The sequence below is a fragment of the Dromiciops gliroides genome, chromosome 3, assembly GCF_019393635.1.
Source record: "Dromiciops gliroides isolate mDroGli1 chromosome 3, mDroGli1.pri, whole genome shotgun sequence".
NCBI lineage: Eukaryota > Metazoa > Chordata > Mammalia > Microbiotheria > Microbiotheriidae > Dromiciops > Dromiciops gliroides.
The window spans coordinates 79,207,289-79,228,919 of NC_057863.1; the positions used below are offsets into that span (position 1 = coordinate 79,207,289).

The window sequence follows — 21,631 nt, forward strand, 5'->3', positions numbered from 1 at the left end:
TGATATAGGCCTGAAGCTTAAGAGAAAAGAAAAAAAGTTGGATATATAGATATGGGAGTTATCTGTATAGAAATAATATTTGAATCTATGGGAGCTAATAAGATCATCTAGGGAGAGTGTGTAATAGGAAGGAGAAGAGGACCCAGTATAGAGCTATACCCACAAAGGGCAGGACATGTGTCATCATCCAGGAAAGAAGACTGAGGGTCTACCAGTCAAGTGGAAAGAAAAAAGAGAAAATCATGTCATACCAGGCGGAGAATACCTAGGAAGAGAAGGTGATTAACAGTATCAAATGATGGAGAAGTCAAGAAGAATGGGGATATAAAAGGTCAGTCAGTCAACTAGCATTTATTAAGCACCTACAATGTGCCAGGTATTGTGCAAAGGACTTAGACCAATTGACAAATGTCAATTAAGAGATAGTAACTTCAGAACAAGTAGTTTGCATAGTTAAAGAATTATAAAGAATCCATATTGCAAGAGGTTGAGCTGTGAGTGAGAAGTCAGGATCACTGATGGATGTAGAGAGGAAAAGGATCTTAGATTTCATCTACTCCAAATGCCTTATTTTTGAAGATGAGTTAATTGAACCTGAAAGAGGTGAAGTGATTGACCAAGATAATTTGAGGAAAGAGAAAAACCTTCCCATAGGAGATAGTCAAACTGAATTGAGCTTTGAAGGAAGCCAAGAATTCTAGGAGATGGTGGTGAGGAAAGGGCATTCCAAGCATGTAGGGAAAGCCTTTACAAGGAGTAAGAGAATGCTGAACTAAGGAAAGAGCAAGTTTGGCTAAAATGTAAAATATGTAACTAGGAGTAATATGCAACAAGTCTTGAAAGGTTTTGGAAGGTCTTTAAATGCTCAGCAGAAATGTTTGTATTTTATTTCAGAGACAATAATAGGGATTCTTGATCTGGGGAATGGTGTGGTCAGATATGCTTTGGCAAGATAATTGCTCACTTTTCTTTTTTCACTTTTTGGTAGTCACTAGTGTGATGAATTTTGGCAAGTCATGTGACCTGACAGACTCACTTTCCTCATTTTTAAAATAAGAGGGTAGGACTAGATGTACCTTTAAAGTCACTTTCGGTTCTTAAGTCCTATATTTGCTAATTATAAATCAATGAAATACATTACACAAATGATAGTCTGATTTCTTTATCATTATACATCACATGCCTTAATATATTTCATGTTTTTAGAAAAATTATACTTTCTAAATTTTCACTTTCTTTGCTTCAGTATTAAGAAGTCTGTATTTAAATGTAATTCTAAAAAATCATATAGAACAAATTTTGTCCTTAATTGAACTGTGTTTAATTGCTGTTATTTAGGGAACAGTGATCCTAGAAGAATGCCAACTTCCAAAAGATATTTTGAAGAAGCAGATACAATTGACAGACCAAGGAACTTTAATAAATACAACAGGGAATTCTCAGGTTCCCCAGGAGAGACAAGATTCTTTACCAGAACAAGATTTTGAAATGTCACCAAGTAGCCCTACACTACTTCTTCGAAACATAGAAAAACAGGTAAAGTGAAGTAGGAGTAGAATTTCATGTGGAATCAATTTTTATAGCTTTGAAGGCATTTAAATAGACAATAGTATATTTTTGTCTAGGTGGGATATATAATACATTATATTAATTATAATTACAGATCACTTTATATCACTAATTTAGTAAAATTTCCACTTAGCATGTTGGTATAATTCAGATATCTGTAAAACTAAAATATAAATAAATGACAAAAAGCCACTATGTGGTAGTTCTTTCCTATTGGAAATGAAAATCTATTTTCTTCCAAGACAACTCTATCTCAGAGACTTTTTTCAGGCAATAGGCCATTTTCTATACCTTACTCATTTATCATGCTAAATATTGCTTAGCCATTTTTCTTACATGTGTATATAGAAGGTTAAAATGTGCCCTCTCTAGGTCATTTTGGTACTGATGTCTCCCTTGTTCTTTGGACTCTATCACTAGTAATTCCAGGAATTTAATTTGATCCTAGGCTTTATCATGCCTGTGATCTTTGAATTAATTTAGGTTTTCCAAGTGGCCCTGGGCTTTCAGGGATTTTCAAGAGTAGGCCTAGTTTGAACTAGAATATACCTAGCACATAGGGATATACTAGTCCTTGCCAGCCACCTGGGAAACTGTTATGAACTTGTGCCTGGACATATATCATCTTTCATATCCCAGGGGTCAGTTTCTGATATGTCAGCTTTTAGTTAAATTAAAAAATATACGTATAGCCACTCCTGTCTGTGCTAATAAAGGAGAGCAGTAGCACAGATAATCTAAAACTTCAGATAAACAAATCCTGTATAGAAGCAGGTCCCCAATTTGCTAATTAACCAACACACATTCATAAAATTTATTTGTAAGTCAGTGATTCTGAACTATGAATGCATGCCAGCGTGATGCAATGGACAGAAGGTTGGCCTTGCAGTCAGGAAAGTCCAAATTCAGGTATGCCTCTGACAGAGAGCTGGAGGGTGACCCTGGGGAACTTAACCTATAAGTGTCCCAAGTAACTCTGTAAGGTTATAAATCGCAAGGAAGGTATTGATACACTTTGGTCAAGGAGTAACTTACCTCACTTTCCTACACCAATGAAATCACTGGTCCTGTGAGAGAGAAGTCATTGTTTTATAGAATCTGTATGAGCTGTGCTGGTTTTTAGGAACACCCTGAGAAACCTATCCAAGCAACTGAGCTAATCTAAGTAATTTAACTGCATCATTAATTGTCTTTAGTCTTTGCTGCAGCGGGTGAAGTACATATGAAGGGAAGAAATAGAGGAAAAGGAGGATGTTTGGATCTGGAAATTCCCAGAGTTAGTCAGTACTTGCCTGCTTCCCTTTATACGTTCCTCTCTTGCATCCTGGTGCCACCCAGTTTCCTTATGCTGTCCCAAATTCCTATTGTCTATAGTTTTATCTCCACTTATTCCCTCCATCCTCTGTAAAGTACTCCATGTTCCAAAATTGACTATCATATGACTTTTCTCCCATTTTGCCCAAATTAATGTTCCAACCTATAGGTACAGATTATCTCTGCTAGATTGTAGAAGAAAAGTAAGGTGATGGTTATGGTGAATACAAATGAGATCCAAATTCCACTTTGGGCATTTAATATCTTCACCTGTAAAATGAAGGGTTGGAGGTTTCTATCTGCATTTTGAGGTTTCTTCTAGTTCTAGATCTATGATCTTGTAACATTCTAATGATGGAGTTTTAGTTGGGATATGGCAAGATATTTTAGGGCAACAAAGTTCTTCCTAAGAGTCTGCCCTCATTGCCAACTCTCTAAAATTACTTGGTTTTATTTTAAAATTTAGTTTCTCCATCTACTTCTGAATCCATAGTTCTACTCCAAGGCTACAACTTTTCTCCATAACTTTTTTTTACTCTCTCTGCTTACCCTACCCAGTATCACTGAGTTACCTATGTCATCCAGAGATCACATCTAGATTCTGTTGCCTTCTGGAGGGACACTGGTGGCTCTTATAAGAGGAAAAGAGGCATTGGGAAAACATGAGAGAAGGTCCCCTGTCAATAATGGCATCTAAGGGAGAAGGACAGTGGCCTGGATCACTCATTCCCATCAGTGATTCAAACACGAGAATTTCATAAAGTTTATTTGTTATACCCATACATGGCATTCCATTTGCAAAGTATGTCTGCCTGATCTGGAATGCATCTGCTCCTTACATTTGCCTTTAGGAATTCTTATCATTTAAGGCTAACCTCAAACACTGTCTCTTGCACAACAAGGCTCTCTCTGATCTTCTCATTTATTAGCACTCCCCTAACCTCAATATTGTTTTGTATTTCTTTTATACATATTTTGTATTACTACTTTGTGTGCATATTGCCCCCAATAGAATTTTCTTGAGGGCAGACACTTTCACATTGGTCTTTGTTTTTCCCAATGCTTAGCACAGTGTCTGATCCATAATAGGTGCTTAATAAATACTTGTCCAAGAAATGTATGAGATCATCATGCAAAGACCAATGTTAATGGACAAACTACCAGAGGATCTGGATCATATCCATATTGACATCCTTGCTATAAAATAAACCAGGTTACTAAAGGGAGTATCAGTTAAATGGAAAGATGACTCACAGACTCTTTAGAGAGACAAATAAATGAGTCAGCAGAGTTTGTTTTTTAATCAAGTACTCAAAGATAACAAGCAATATCTTTCCATGGGGTACTTGATCATCTATTGCAGTGCTCAGAATAAATAATCACAAAAAGACCACTTTAACAATAATTTCAGCTATACTGTGTTATCTATTGCAAGGAAGAATTTATTAAAATCTTCTAAATTAAGTCAACACATAATTTAATAGTTGGTAACTTAAATGAAAAGACAGTGAAAAACATGTTTGAAAATATGGTTCAAAAGAAAAAATGTGGTTCAAGAGTAAGAAATGAGACACCAAAGAATTATATACTCTATAAGACTCATGTCTATATATCATGAATAGTTTCTTCAACATACGAGCTTGGAAGCACTGAACACTGTGAGCACCAAATAAAATCACAAAAACTGAAATTGGTTATATTTTGGCAAATAGGAAAAAAGCTGTTTACTTTTGATGTGTGAGTCATTTCCAATTGAGTTGTCTTTATAACCACCTTCTTGTTAGAAAAAGATCAAAATAAAATTCCAGTTAGAAGAAAGAATAAAAATGAGAAAATAATGGTATACATTTCCAACCTGACTCATTTAAAAACAGGATCAGTGTGCTGACCTACATTGATAGAGAGTTGAATCATTCAGAAGTCCTGTATACAAATGAAATCACCTCCATTCCCATTTATATGCCCTTCAATGTCTCAAAATGAGAAATAGACTGATATGAGCTACCATCATTTCCTAAGAAAGTTTAGCCAATATAAGTTATTTGACAAATGAAGAGTCCAAAAGAAAATAGAAACCGCCTTAATCAGCAAATGCTTGTCCTCTTTGTCAGGAGGAGAGATATATGGCTGTGCAAGGCAATATTGGATTATAACATAAACTATTTTGTAAAATATTATGGACAAGGATGACAAAAGATTATAAACAATATTACCTCATTAAGAAAGGAGACTTGGAAAAAAAAGAAAGCTTGGCAAGAGATCCAACTCAGATACATTATTCCAATGGCATTTAAGACAGTAGAAATGGCACTTTAAAAAAAGATAAGAAGAACTGGATTGATCAAGTGTACACAGAGGAAGTATTTTCTCCCTCCTGGAGAAAGCACAATTTTCATGTCTTTGAGGGATTGATTTTCCAGGTATCTGAAAGTGAGGATACTCCCAAACCCCCCTTACCTCATACCAGTACATGTACATTTTGTACATGGATGCATTTCCTCTCCTCTCCCTACAGATCCTAAGATCTGTTGCACTTTGATCTTTGCATCTCAGGAGCTAGCAGAGTGCCTGGCATATAAGTGCTTAATAAATGCTTATTTATTGATTCACAATGTTCTAATGAGCATCAAGCCCCAAAACATTGTAGAAATTCCCAAATTCATAATAATTGCAGAAGAAACTTCAGCTCAACTTTCAGTTGAGGAAGAATGAATAAGAAAATGAAGGTCTATTTTATTTTGCTAAATATGCCCCAATTACATTTTTGGGGACTGAGGCAGTTGGGATTAAGTGATTTGCCCAAGGTCACAGAGCTAGGAAGTGTCAAGTATCTGAGGCTGGATTTGAACTCAGGTCCTTCTGACTCCAGGGCTGGTGCTCTATACTGAGCATCCATGGAAGTATCTGGGGTGTGAATAGTCTTTAACATATATTGAATGAGGACTTGCTGAAAAAAGCTGCATAAAATAGACATAATTAGAGGAATGTATAAGCAGACAAAGAGGCAGACTGCTTGCATAGATAGGGCAGGGAATAACTTTGTGGACAGTTTGCAAGCTCTATTGGGCAAATTATTTAATCTTTCTTTGCCTCAGTTTTCCTGACCTACAAAATGGCAATTAGAAATAGCACCCACCCTCTCCTTTCCTTTTCTGCACTGCGGCTGCAGCCATGAGTATGCTCAGGCTTCAGAAGAGGCTTGCCTCTAGTGTCCTCTGATGTGGAAAAAAGAAGGGATGGCTTGACCCCAATGAGACCAATGAAATTGCCAATGCCAATTCCCGTCAGCAGATACAGAAGCTGATTAAAGATGGACTGATCATCCAGAAGCCTGTTACTGTGCACTCCCATGCCAGATACCCTGGCTTGACAGAAGGGCAGGCACATGGGCATTGGTAAGAGAAAGGGTACTGCCAATGCTCGTATGCCTGAGAAGGTGACCTGGCTGAGGCAAATGAGGATTCTACGGCAGCTACTCCGAAGATACTGTGAATCCAAAAAGATTGACTGCCATATGTGCCACAGCCTGTACTTGAAGGTGACGGATAATGTGTTCAAGAATAAGCGGATCCTCATGATGCACATTCATAAACTGAAGGCAGACAAGGCCAGGAAGAAGCTCCTGGCTGACCAGGCTGAAGCACTAAGGAAGCACAAAAGCATTGGGAAGAGCGTCTATGGGCTAAGAAGGAGATCATCAAGACTTTGTCTAAGGAGGAGGAGACCAAGAAATTATTCTCCCCTATCTCCTCTGTACATGGTACCCTTCTATTTGGCTCATACAATAAAACTTGACAGACTGTCAGCCAAAGGAAAGAAAGAAATAGCACCCAATTCATATGGTTGTGGTGAGAATCAAATGATACATAAAATGTTTTGCCACCCTTAAATCCCTCCATAAATATGATTTTATTTCTGTTAATTTTATTTGTTTTCTCTTAGCATAGATTGTTAGGAGTGTAGAAAATTAAATATAGTTTAATCTTCCTGTCTCCTACAAACAGATCAGAGAAATTAATCTTATAATATCTCCTACAATTTGTTTCCATACCTGTCCTACCAACAAAACAAAACAAAACAAAACAAAAAAACAAATAAACAAAAAAACCCCACCAGATCAAAGATCATGGCTAAAAACCAGATCAGAGAATATAATGTCTCCTATAGAATAAACCAGATAAGAGATGCAGAAAAAACCATAATACCAATTTAATCTGTCCCAAGAAGAAATATAACATGATCATGTTGAAAACCCCCCTCCTTAGAAGGGAGCTCTCGCTCTCGGGGACTCCCTCTTTCTGATGGTATATAAGGTTGTTTTTTGTCTATGGGTTACAGAGCGTTATCAGTTTCAATAGTATGATAAATTCAACCCAGAAGCAAAAGCAGTTTAACAATTTCAGTTATAACAAGTATGGAGAAAATGCAGAAGCATCATAAGATTACAGGATTCCAAAAAAGGGTTTGGCAAGGATGAGGAGGCCCAGATTTCTTCACAAGATGGTGGGGACTTACTGTCCTGAGGGAAAAAAGTCACCAGGTAAAAGGACTTTTATCAGCTAGCTATCTGGGCTCCGTTTGGAGTTCAGTTGAAGGGCAACTTGTTCCTATTAACCTAGGGTTTCATAAAAAATACTTTTGGATAAGAAGGCACCTCCATCAAATCCAGGTGATCCATATATTCATATTAATAGGCGGAAGCAGCAGAGAAGCATCCTGAGTGACCAAAATGCATATAGCTAATAAGCAATCAACAACATGCTGATTATCTAGAGATGATTGTGGTCACAAATGATCGAGTCATAGGTAATTTGTAAATAAACCACAGCATTATTCAGAGATCACTGTGGTCTTTAGAGGCAGCCAGGTATAGTGCATAAGAAGGCAAATAAATAGAGCACTGAACTTGGAGGCAGGAAGACCTGGGTTCAAATCCTGACTTTAGGCACTTACTAGCTATGTGACCCAGGAAAAGTCTCTCAACCTCTGTGTGCTTCACTCTCATTATTTATAAAATGAGAATGTTGAACTCAGTGGCCTCTAAGGGCCCTCTAGGTTCTGCATCTATGATCCTTTTATCACAGGTGTTCTGTCTTATTTACTTTTTCTATCTGACTTTCTTGGTAGCCAGGTGGAACACTGGACCTGGAGTTGGAAGACCTGAGTTTAAATCCCATCTCTGACATATACTAGCTGTGTGACCAGAGGTTAAGTGACTTGACCTCTGCTTCAGTAAATGTATATGAAATAGTAACTACTTCCTGGGTAGATAATGTGAAGATAAGTGAGATAACAGTTGTAAATTTTATTCTCTCTCCTAGGCTCTGAAGTTGGGCCTTCTTTTCTCCTATCTCTATAACTCTCTCCCTTTTCAGCTTTTCTGAGTTCAATTAGTAATGCACTTCACTCCCAAATTAGCCTTCTCACCTTAATTAATCTCCTTCCTGAATACAAGTCCTGTATTACCAACTCTCTTAGAGATCTCTCTTTACTTGGATGACTTTAGACTCAACATGTCCAAAGTGGAACTCCTCTCTCCTCCTGAATATGCCTTTCTCTCAACCTTCCCCAGTTATGGTTCTTCCTGTCTTACCTATAGTTCTCAGATTCCTGGCTTTCCTTTAAGATTCACCTCCAGAACCACTTTCAGCACAAGGCCTTCCCTGGTTGGCTCTTCCCTCATGCCCAGATCCTAGTGCCTACCCCTACAAGATTACCTTGGTGCCTCTTTCTATGTGATCATTATATCCCCTCCCTCTCCATTAGGTCAGAAGCTCCACAGTGCCCAGTGCAACAGAAGCACTTAATAAATATTTGTTGATCGATTAGTTAGCATTTCCCTTTCCTTCATGCATTCTGTTTCCCGTATGTGAAATTCCATTTCTTGTCTCTTCCTGTACACATATAGTCTCCTCTATGTGGCATATCAGCACTTGTACAATCCTTAGCTTCCTTCAAAGCCCAGCTCAGGTACCACCTTCTACTGGAGGTAGGCCCTTCCTAATACTCTGAGACTTTCTCTTCCTTCTCCTTCTCTCCATTTGTAACACACTCTCCCTTTTGAAATGACTTTACTTGTACTTATTTGTGTACCTGTTGTATCCTCTCCCCACACACCCCACCTCAGTGCAACATAAGCTGCTTATGTTGTACTGAGGTGGGGTGTGTGGGGAGAGGGACTGTTTTGTTTTTCTCTTTGTATACCTAGTGCTTAGCCTCGTGTCTTGCATATAGTTATTAAGTTAATACATTATTGAATATGCAAAAATTTGGGTAACTCCGGAATGTGGGTCAGGGAATCCTATGAGTTGGTTAAATTGATTTTTATTGGAAAACATTCTTGCAAAGTGCATTTACCTTCTCTTTAAGGAACTATGTAAAAAAAAAAAAACTTTGTTGTTATGGTCCCCAAATTTGCTTTTTCACTACATCTGCATATTTGATACTTAGTTCTTGCAGAATAAAATTGGAAAATTTTTACTCATTTTTCTGAAAGTGTTCTTAAAATATTAAGTTCGCATTGATTATTGATTCACTCTTGAATAAAATACATGGGTTGAGTTATAGGTTTTTTTTTGGCATTTGTATTTTTCTATACTTAAAATTATTTATTTCTTAAGTTAACTGTAAAAAAACAAAACAACAAAAAAAAACCCAAAAGGAAAACCTGGATAGATGAGAATTTGTATTATTGGAGGGAGTTTCCCACATCTATGAGTTAATAGTTCCATAGAATTATCAAAAGTATATTCTGTTCAAGACAAAGAATTTTATCAGCATTGTCTCTGTAGAAGAAAACTTCTTAGGTGAGGCTATTATGTGTTTGAACTTTTATTGTTCCGTTGTTATTCATTCCTAAGATCTTTTATTTAATGACATAACAAAGTGATACTATTAAGACTGAAAATTGCTATTTTTTCAGTCTAGCTCATTTATTAAGTCTTCTGTGTACAAGGCATTATTCTCAGGCCTTTGTTGACCCATGTATAACTAAGGTCTCTTCTCTCTGTAAGATCCTAATTTTTTATAGGGCAACAGTGACAAGGATCTGACTTCTTTCCTTCTTTTGAAAACCATAATCTATCAGTTAATTAAATTAAAGGGAGAAACTATAACAAAAGATTTTTTTTTTTTGGAAAGTGGGATTCCTTGTTTGCCAAGAGACAGCGATATAAAAATGGTTCAATGTCCTTCTCTTATGATGATAGGAACACCTTCATGACTATATGGGCAAATTTAACTTTTCATAGTCCTATAATCACAGAATTTTTTAAAGCTGCAAGGGAGCTTATAGATCATCTAATAAATTCTCTCATTCCTTAATAATCCCATCCATAAGAACAAGTTTAGCTAGTTTCACATGCACACTGACTTTGAAAAGGAGGTATTTTCTTTCCAAAGTAATGTAACTGGGGAAGCTAGATGGCACAGTGGATAAAGCACTGGCCCTGGATTCAGGAAGACCTGAATTCAATTCTGGCCTCAGACACTTGACATTTTCTAGCTATGTGACCATGGGCAAGTCACTTAACCCTCATTGCCTTGCAAAAACCCCCAAAACAAAACAAAACAATGTAACTTTCCGATCTATATCTGTGGGATTTTGATATTTTGTTGGCCTTGTTACCAGGAGTAGAGGGTGGGGAAGGAGGTTGATAATGTTTACAGATAATATGCTAGATTGAATAATTCACTTAAAATCTTAATATGCTTAAATATATCAAGATAAAAAGCACCAAATCACAGAATTTTAGAGCTAGAAAGAATTCCAGTGGTTTTCAGTTGATTAAAACCCATGTTCTAAAGGAACTCCTGCTCTAGTTTGCTAAGGTGATTAATAGGCCGTCATCAGCCTCTGCTAAAAGACCTTCAGTGACAAAGATACCCACTAACTCCTGGAGGCAGCCCTTTCCACTTCTGGATACTTTTCATGATTAGGAATTTTTTCTTGGGATCAAGACTAAATTTATTTTTCTGTAGCTTCCACTCATTATTCCTAGTTCAGATGTAGGTGATCAAACAGAGCAAGTCCAATTCCTTTTTCAAGTGACAACCCTTTAACTGCTTGAATACAGTGATCATCTTGAAGGTTTCCCTTTCCCTGACTGAACACCCCTGGTTCCTTCAAGCAAACCTGATGTGAATGAAAGACGTTTTATCTTCATGTTTGGCTTCCATACATTCTCCAGGCTATTAATTCATATCCTTTGTAGGTATTACCCTAGAATTACATGCAGTCCTCCATAGGTGTTTTCAGCAGGGACAAGTAGAGAGGAGCTATTACATCATTTCTGGAACTTAGGCCTCTCTGAATTGGGCCAAGATTTCATCAGCTCCTGTGGCTGCCACATCACACTGTTGATTGATTTTTGAGCTTTTAATCTTCTAAGACCCTCAGATCTTATTTTCGGTCAAATCATTATCTAACCATACCTGCCACTCTTACTTGTACGGTTGTTTTTGTTTTTCTGTGTGTTTTTTTTTTTGGGGGGGGGTTGTTTGTTTTTTGAGGAAAAAGTCTGCATATACTCTAAAATAAGATTAGGATCAAATAAATAGATTTTTAAAAAAATCCAGCATAAACATTTGTGGTTAGAGAGGACAATGAACAATGCTGATGATAGAGAAAGGGTAGTAGAAAGGAAGTAATATTTTTCACTGCTTACATTTGTGTAATTACATATAAGTAGATCAATGCCAATACAAGTAGGAATTGGGAGATTAAAATCTTTACTAAAAATGTAAACATTTACTTTTTTTAAAGTGATATCAGATATCTAAAATTTAGATAATGTTCAAATTTATGCATAGGAATACTAAAAAGTTGACTCTTTTTTTGCAGAGTGCACAACTGACTGAAATAATCAACAGTCTGATTGCTCCACTCAACTTGTCCCCTACTTCATCACCCTTTTCTTCTAAGCCCTGTAAACATAAACGACTGGCTAATGGCATTTCTAGGAGGTAGGTAATGGTATAATATGGTTTTGTTTAAGCCTATGTCTTTCTCACTTTATTTTAATTTTTTTCTGCCTACAAAATAATTTAGTCTACCTTTTTCTTCTAAAATTGTATACTATTAAAACAAAGTCATTAATGATTTAGAAATGACTTTAGGTTAAATGAGGGATTAGCTAATATGTTAGCTCACAGGCTAAACAAAAACAGGGAGGTGGCTGAATTTGACCCATATTCCTAAATTTGCCATTCTGGCTTAAATTAAACTTGATGGCATTAAAGTTAAACCGTTGAGAAGTAAAAGAAGTCATTTCAGGAATGTCTTATTTTTCAAGTAAAGAAATTTAATTGATATGTTGGTATAACATTGTTATGCTGGCCTTAAATATAGAACTAAACCCTATCTGTCTGTCTGTCTGTCTTTGTCTATATACAAATGTAGTATACTTGTGTACAAATGTAGTGTTTTACAGTTACAAATGCTCATCTTTCTATTTTGAAAAAAGGAAAAACAATCTAACTTCTTCCACATCTAAGGAATGAAAACTCCTCAAAGGAGAGCTAATGCCATGAAAGACAATGGTAAAGGAAAACTAGTATATATCTTTTATGTTTGAAATTCATTATACTAAAATAACTCTACAGTTTGGCTTTTCAAATTAAATACCAGATTTTGTAATATGCAATTTGTTTTCTGAAAACAGGTATAACAATTCAACTATAAAATACTTAAAGAATCTTAAATCATTTGGTGATAATTATGTATGAGTATCTCTCTAAAAATGGCATAAAAGACTAGAATTCCAAGTATCATCGAATGATCAGAATGATCTTTAGAGGCAACGTGGTATAGTAAAAATGCACTGGACTTGGAATCAAGGAAGACTTGGGTTCAAATATACTTACTGGCTGTGTGACCCTTGGAAAGGCACAACCTCCGTGTGCCTGACTTCCATCATTTCTAAAATGAAGTTGTTGAACTCAGTGGCCTCTAAAAATCCTTCCTTCCTTAAATCTATGATCTTGTTATCACACCTATTTTGAATTCACTTTTTCCATATTCATGTTCATACTACATCTTTTTCAAATTAATTTTAGAATCCACATGTACATCATTTGTGATCTCTTTACTATAGGAAATAGTAATTCTCTAAATCAATGCTGATTGCAACCTATGTATGCCTTCTTATTCTGTGAAATTCTTGTCTATTTTCTGCTATAGATCCTTCATAAAAGATTTACCCAGCCTCCTAGTAGCCTTTTTCTCTAGATCATTTATTATTTTGGTGTTTTAGTATGGTATTTGTTCTGTCTAAATGTTATCCTTCACTTTTGCTACATGACTTGCCCATCACCTTTTTTGGTTATTTCTTCATTAATATCCGCATACATCATCTTGTGAATACCTTTGGAAACAATGGAGAAGGAAAAAGTGTTGTTTTTCCATGGGCAGATAAAGAAATAAATGAATAAATAAATAGTGGGGTAGGCACTTCAGGTAGACAGTGAATTGGGAGCAGAATCAAACAGCAAGACAGTAATGGTCTGGATCACATTTGGCAAACTGAGTGATGCATATCTCCATTGACCTTTGGTACATGTGCAACTTTGATTCTTAGGAGATTGGACAGTTCTAGGATTCATAACCATACATTATCATGGGAGAGGATCTTTGAGTCAAAAAGATGAATATTTATACTGGGAAGCAGTTTGGCGTTATTGAAATCATCACTTAGTTTGCCAAATTAAATTTCCTCATCCATGAAATGGGTATGATAATACCATAAGTACATATCTCACAAGAATTTTTTTTGTGAAAATCACAAAACAGTTTATGTAAAATGCTCTGAAAACTTTAAAGTACTATATAAATGCAACCTACCAGTAATATTTTAATAGATTTTGATGATATCTTTTGTCTTTATATTGCTTAGATTTTCCCCGATGTCCCTCCCTTCCCTCTGCAAGAAAGCCATTCCTCACTACAGGCATTTTTTACAAAAAGGAGAAGAAAAAAAGTCAGTAAATCTGTCAATACATCAAAAAAAATTTTTGAGAGTGTATGCAATTTTTCCACATTTGGGGCACAGCAAGCAGGCCTGTGTGCCTGAACGAGAGAATAAATGGAGAGTGATTACTGGAAACATAGGAAGGGACTTGAGTTTTAAATATCAAACAGAGGAGTTTATATTTGATCATTGAGGTAACACTGGAGTTCATTGAGTAGGAGGATGACATAATCGGAACTGTGCTTTGTAGAAATCATTCAGCAACTGTGTGAAGAATGGACTGAAGTGATAGGCTTGAGGCAGGAATACCTATTAGGAGACTATAACAATAGTTCAAGTGAGAAGTTAGAAGGGTCAGAAGTACAGTTATGGCTGTGTGAGTAGGATGAAAGGGACAATCTGAGAGAGAGTGTGGAGGTAGAAATAAAAAGCTAGACACTTATTGAATATTTGGGGTGAGTCAGAATGAGATATTGATGATGAGACCAAAATTGTTACCCTGACTGAATGGAAGGATGAGGCTGGGAGCTCTTAACAGTAATAGGGACGTTTTAGAAGAGGTGTGAATTTTAGAGTCTTATTTTGGACTTGATATGTATGAGATGCTTACAGGAGGTACCTGGCATGGGGGCATCTTGTTTTGGGGAGTTGAAAACAGGCAGAGCAGTAGATGCAAAGCAGAGTGTTCTGAGAGTCTAGTGTCTGCCCTCTATAAAGGAAGGTATTGAGAGGAGTTTGTTACTCTCTCCTCCAGTCAGAGGAAGAGGAGGATGAAATTGCACATTTAGGTTTAATGGGAAAACTTCCTAATTATTAGCACAATCCAAAAGCATAACAGGTTGCTTTGGAAGTTAGTGGTTTTCCACTCATTGAAGGATTTCATTTTGGAGGTTGAATGGCCACTTGTTGAGTATGTTGGAGATGGAATTCTTTTCCAGGTATGAGTTAGACTATCTAATTACTGAAATAATTTCCAACTCTTAAAATTCTGTGATTCTGCATCTATTTTATCTTATCAGGTCACAACATCAAAACAAAGCAATGTTACCAGCCAGAAGGGAACAGACTTAATGCCTGTATATTACTTTACCACATCTCAAAATTTTATAAAATTTAATTAATGTTCATAAAACTCTTTGAGGTATTTTTCAAAGTATTATGGGGGGCAGCTAGGTAGTGCAGTGGATAAAGCACTGGCTTTGGATTCAGGAGGACCTGAGTTCAAATCCAGCCTCAGACGCTTGACACTTACTAGCTGTGTGACCCTGGGCAAGTCACTTAACCCTCATTGCCCTGCCCCCCAAAATACGCCAAAACAAAACAAACAAAGTGTTATGGAAATGTAATATAAAATATAAAAATATATTTTTCAGAGGTTAGACAAGAGTCTTTATAATTTCAGGGTTTTCTAATGCATGGGGGCAAAATCAATCTTGAATTATATTTCTAACTTCAGGCCATTAACTAGTTTTCCCTCCCGTTACCCAATTTTTACATTCCTACCATAAATAATGGAGATTTTAAGGTTTACACATATGTGGGTTTTTTATAGTATTATTTTTATTGCAGTATGAGTATGGCATATTGAATAATTGAATTTTGGTTTAAAAATACATGTTGACACTTGACACTAACTAGCTGTGTGACCCTGGGCAAGTCACCTAACCCTCATTGCCCAGCAAAAAAAACCCCACCACACACACACAAAAATACGTGTTGAAACAATGTGAAATTCCTTTAACACTTCTTCACATTTTTTATAATTGTTTGATAGGGTATAGCAGTTAATATCAATGAAGCTCTTTTTATAACTTTGAGGTTGCAGAATTAGCTGAAGCAATGTTTTGTTTCCTGTACCTTATTGAACTGTAAAGTCTTTTTCCCCTTTTATTTTTCTCTGTAATTGCATTCATTCTAGGTTGTAAATTTCTGTCAGATTATAAACTTCTCAAGAATAAGGGCTGTGCATTTAATTTCATTTTATACAACCATTAGTAAAATGTCATGTGTACTCTTGCAGTTCTGAATGCAATATTCTTTTATTTTTTCTGTAATTAGTCTTCAGAACACAGGATAGGTTACTTTTTGAAGAAATATTTAATAAGAGAACACTTATAAATGATTCTGTGGGTGGATAGAATAAGAAGGAAAGAAGCCCTGCGGGGGCGGGGGGGGGGGCCTGGGGAGAAGGGAAGGTCAATTAAATTGACCATAGTTGAACACTTTTACAAAGGGTGAATTAAAGTGGTGTCTTTGATGGTTTGATACCTAACTGATATTGTCCATTATAACTTTGTGATCATTTTAATTAAAAATGCAAGCTTGACTACTCATATATATAAAAGAAATTAGCCATAGTGAAATCAAGATTTTATACCAAAGTTAAAGTGATATATTGTAATATGATATCAACTTTATCAACTTGAAATTGGAAAACAAATATTTTTCAGTAGACAGAGAGGAAATTTGTACCAAATATGCAAAAAAATAGAGAGGATAGTCAAAACATATAAAGTTGATTTTGGAGCTGCATTCTGGTTTTTTGGTTTTTGAGGCAGAGTTCAGTGACTTACCCAGGGTCACACAGCTAGTAAGTGTCTGAGGCCATAGTCAAACTCAGATCCTCTTTCCTCCATGGCTGGTGCTCTACCCACTTCACCACCTAGCTGCCCCTTGTAATCTGTGGGGGTTCCCCCCCCTCCGCCACCAGACCTTAGACATTGCCATTTCAGACTAGACCTATAGGGGCAAGAAACAAGGACAGGAACCTTCAGAACAAAATAAGGAGTCCTTACAGGACAACTTGTTTTAAGCCAGGGGTTAAGTGTTTTTCTTCATAAAAGGATTGATGTGTCTGTGTGTGTATATGGCAAGGAAGAGAAGAATGATTAAAATGGAGGAGTAGTGTCAGCATACTTTGGATTAGGCTATTCCTCTTAACAAATCGTGTTGTGCAAAACAAACAGATGATCCTGTTCAAATATGGACATTTGGAGCATGCCTCTCTGCCAAATCTATATGTCAATATAAGTGCTTATTTCCTGAAAACAGATCCTAGTAGTTATACCTCTAGACATTTTCTTGGACTTTGATTTTATTTATATAATGAATTCTTGATGAGGATCCTCCTTTTACCAAAGCAGAACATCATCTGCTCCTCAGTTTATTATAGTAGAGAGTTGCCCGAGATCACATGGACAATATGTGTCTGAGATATGACACAAAGCTGGATCTTCCTGAATCTAAGACCAAGTTTATCCACTTTGCCATGCTACTTCACCCCTAGATATAACCAGAAATTGTTGAATATGGTTCTTCAGATAATGTAAACATACCTTGACATGAGTTTCATGGAAGTACATGGCACCTTTATTTGATTATTCTTAATCTTGTGTGTAGTAGTCTTAGTAGTAGGCTTCCACCAGTCATGGATGACCATGGATCGGCACCTTGAAGAGCCACAGGCCACAGTGTGGCAGTGGAGTCTGATATGGGAGCCGCAGCTCCTGCAACAACGAGGATATCGGAAACTGCGCTCTCTGTTGCCCGTCAGTTCCTGCGTCTCATTCGTTTTTTCTGCCTCCTGAGCTTGAAGGCCTATCTCAGCTGCGCGCAAACTGCTCCTGAGTACTGAACTCCATCGGGCACGGTCCTTGGCCATCTCCTCCCAGCTGCCTGTGTCTATTCCCAGAGCCCTCAAGTCTCGCTTGCATACATCTCTGTAGTGAAGCTGGGGGGCATTCAGCAGGTCTTTGGCCTGAGGCTAACTCGACATAGAGTAGGTCTTTAGGAATGCGCCCATCTTGCATGCGGTGCACATGACTGAGCCAACACAGCCATCTTTGTTTCAGTAGCGTGTAGATGCTCAGAATTTATGCGTGTTGGAGCACTTCTGTGTTGGTGATCCTATCTGACCAATATATGCCAAGGATGCGCCGAAGGCAGCACATATAGAAACTGTTAAGCTTCTTCTCTTGTCTAGTATACATAGTCCATGTTTTGCTGCCATACAGTAAGGTACTCAGGACACATACTCTATAGACAGCAAATTTGGTTCATCTTGTCAGTTTACTGTTTGCCCAGACACGCGTGGCAAACTTAGCCGTGGTTGAAGTAGCTTTCCCAATCCTCTGATTGATCTCAGAATCAAGTGACAAATCTTGTATGTAAGCCTTAAGATTTCTGTATATCACTAGTATCACTGCTTAAAAGTTTTTGACAACATGCTTCAATAGTTACAGAATACACACTTAGTGTTCTTCATGAAAAACTGGTGCACATTCAGTTCTTTCTTTTTATATTGCAACTTGATGAGTTCTGTAAATATTTCTATTTATTTATTTATTTTTAGCGAGGCAATTGGGGTTAAGTGACTTGCCCAGGGTCACACAGCTAGTAAGTGTTAAGTGTCTGAGGTAGGATTTGAACTCAGGTACTCCTGAATCCAGGGCAGGTGCTCTATCCACTGTGCCACCTAGCTAAGTGTCTGAGGTAGGATTTGAACTCAGGTACTCCTGAATCCAGGGCGGGTGCTCTATCCACTGCGCCACCTAGCTACCCCTGTAAATATTTCTATAAACGAAATATTTTATATCGTATTCTAATATTTGTGGTTAGATTAGTGGTTGAGATACACATAAGATACACACATTTGTGTAATATATTACATTTTTAAAAACATTTTTGGCATTATCCTTAGATAAGTAGCTTAAACTTTCTGGGACTCATTTTCCTCATTTTTAAAACAAGTGTGTTGTGATATGTGATTTCTAATTTGTATTAAAGTTATATGATTTTGTAATTATTACCCAGAAACTGTGCATTTGAGATTTTAATACATTCTGGTGGTTTTTTCCCCAGCAAAAGGAAACAGGAACATAATGATGCAGTATCTATAGTTTTCAACATTATTATTCTTTTTCTATGCTTTAAAAAAGTCTGTGTGTATTTGTATATGTTTCAAGCAAGGCTTAAACCAGATAAATTAATAACAAAGAAAGAATAACTGACTTAATATAATTTTCTAGAAAAAAATGTTATAACATTCAATTTTTTTGTTTTGAGTTTCAAGTTATCTCCTTCCCTCTAATTCCTCCTCTACACATTGAGGAGAAAACCAATATGATGCCCATTACATGTATGAAATCATGCAAAACACATTACTATATTAGTCATGTTGTCAAAGCAAGAAAAGTAAAGAAAGTGAAAAAAGTACGTGTCAATTTGCAATCAGAGTTCATCATTTCTGTCTTTGGAGATGGATAGCATTTTTCATCACGAGTTCTTTTGAATTATCTTACATAGTTATATTGATCAGAGTAGCTAAGTTTTTCCACAGTTAATCATTGTTACAATATTGCTATTACATTGTACAATGATCTGGTTCTATTCATTTTACACTGCATCAGTTCATATAGGTCTTGCTATGTTTTTTTTTCTGAAACCACCCCCCTCATAATTTCTTATAGGACAATATTCCATCATAATCTTAAACCACAACTTGTTTTAGCCTTTCCCCAGTTGATAGGCATCCCCTCAATTTCCAATTCTTTCCTACCACAAAAAGAGGTACTATAAATATTTTTGTGCAAACAGGCCCTTTTCCCTTTTCTTTGATCTTTTGGACCTAAGTAGTAGTACTGCTAGGTCAAAGGTTATATATATAGTTGTAGCACCCTTTAGTCATAGTTCCAAATTGTTCTCCAGAATGGTAAGACCAGTTCAAACCTCCACCAACAGTGCATTTCAATCCCTGCTTTTCCACATCCCCTCCAGAATTTGTTATTGTCTTTTTCTATCATGTTAGCCAATCTGAAAGGTGTAAGGTGGTACCTCAAGAGTTGTTTTGATTTTCATTTCTCTAATCTATAGGGATTTGGAGCATTTTCTCACATGATTTTAGATAGCTTTGATTTCTTTTTAAATATTTTTTTGGGGGGGGGGGCAATGAGGGTTAAGTGACTTGCCCAGGGTCACAGAGCTAGTAAGTGTCAAGTGTCTGAGGCCAGATTTGAACTTAAGGCCTCCTGAATCGAGGGCCGGTGTTTTATTTTCTTTTGAAAATTTCTGCAGTTATTTTAAATGGAATTTCCCTATCTCTTCCTGCTAGATTTTATTGATAATAAATAGAAATGCTGATGATTTATGTGGATTTATTTTCTATCTTGCCACTTTGCTAAAGTTAATTGTTTCAGATCATTTTTAGTTGATTCTCTAGGGTTCTCTAAGTGTACCATCATATCATCAGGAAAAAGTGATAGTTTTGTTTCCTTGTTGCCTATTCTCATTCCTTCAATTTCTTTTTCTTATCTTACTTCTATAACTAGCATTTCTGGTACAATATTGAATAATAGTGTTGATAATGAACAGCCCAACTTTACCCATGATCTTATTAGAAAGGATTCTAGTTTATCCCCATTACAGAGAATTCTTGCTTTTGCTCTTATCATTTTAAGACTATCTACATTTATTCCTATTTTTTCTAGTGTTTTGAATAGGAATGGGTAAATTATTTTCTCAAAAGGTAATTCTATGAGGCAGCTAGGTGGCACAGTGGATAAAGTACTGACTCTGGAGTCAGGAGAACCTGAGTTCAAATCCAGCCTCAGACACTTGACACTTACTGATTGTATGACCCTAGGCAAGTCACTTAACCCTCATTGCTTCACCCCACCCCCAAAAAAGGCTAATTCTGGATCCATTGATATAATGATATAGTTTTTGCTGGTTTTGTTATTGACATAGTCAATTATGCTTATAATTTTCCTAGTATTTAACCAACCTTGAATTCCTGGAAATCCCACTTGATGTTTATGATATTGTGCTTTGGTCTCCTTGCTTGTATTTAAAATTTTGCATCAATATTTACTAGGGAAATTAGTCTATAATTTTATTTTTATGTTTTTGCTCTTCCTGGTTTAGGTATCAGTACCATATTTGTGTCATAAAAAGAATTTGGTAGGATTTTTTCTTTGCCCATTTTCCCAAATAGTTTAAATAGTATTATAATTAATTGTCCTTTAAGTGTTTGGTAGAAATCACTTGTGAAACTATGTGGTGGTCCTGGTGATTTTTCCTTATGGAGCTCATTTATGGAATTTTCAATTTCTTTTTCTAAGGTAGGGTTACTGAAGCATTCTATTTCCTTTTCCATTGACCTTGGAAATTTAGGGTGTTTTTTAAAAAAAAAAACATTCATCTGCTTCATTTAGTTTATAAGTTTTATTGGCATTTAATTGGGCAAAAAAAGCTCCTAATAATAGCTTTAATTTCATCTTCATTGGTGTTGTGTTCATTCTTTTCATTTTTGATACTGGTAATTTGGCTTTCTTTTTTTTTAAGTCAAATTAACCAATGGTTTATCTGTTTTATTTTGTCCATAAAACTAGTTCCTAATTTTATTTATTAGTTTAATTTTTAACTTTCAATTTCATTACTTTTTTATTTTCAGGATTTCTATTTCTATTTGAGGATTTTTAATTTGTTCTTTTTCTAGTTTTTTAAGTTGCATGCCCATTTCATTGATCTTTCTCTCTTTTATTAATTTAATGCTTAGAGATATAAAATTTTACCAAAGTATTGTTTTGGATGTATCCAACAAATTTTGCCACATTGTTATCAATATCTTTTATGAAAATATTGTGTCTATGATTTGTTCTTTGACCCACCCATTCTTTAGCATTAGATTATTTAGTTTTCAATTAGTTTGAAATCTGCTTTCCAGATACTTCATTGAATGTAATATTTATTGCAGTATGGTCTGAAATGAATGCATTTAATAT

General features: G+C 36.1%; 1 protein-coding gene across 1 annotated transcript in view; it reads left to right on the plus strand.

Moving 5' to 3' along the window:
* KANSL1L (KAT8 regulatory NSL complex subunit 1 like) overlaps positions 1-21,631 on the plus strand; it is a 148,132-nt gene that overhangs the window by 41,860 nt on the left and 84,641 nt on the right. The window contains exons 3-4 of the mRNA XM_043992796.1: positions 1,339-1,536; positions 11,726-11,847. Of these exons, the coding sequence (XP_043848731.1) occupies positions 1,339-1,536; positions 11,726-11,847 (320 nt within the window). The remainder of the gene's footprint in view (positions 1-1,338; positions 1,537-11,725; positions 11,848-21,631) is intronic.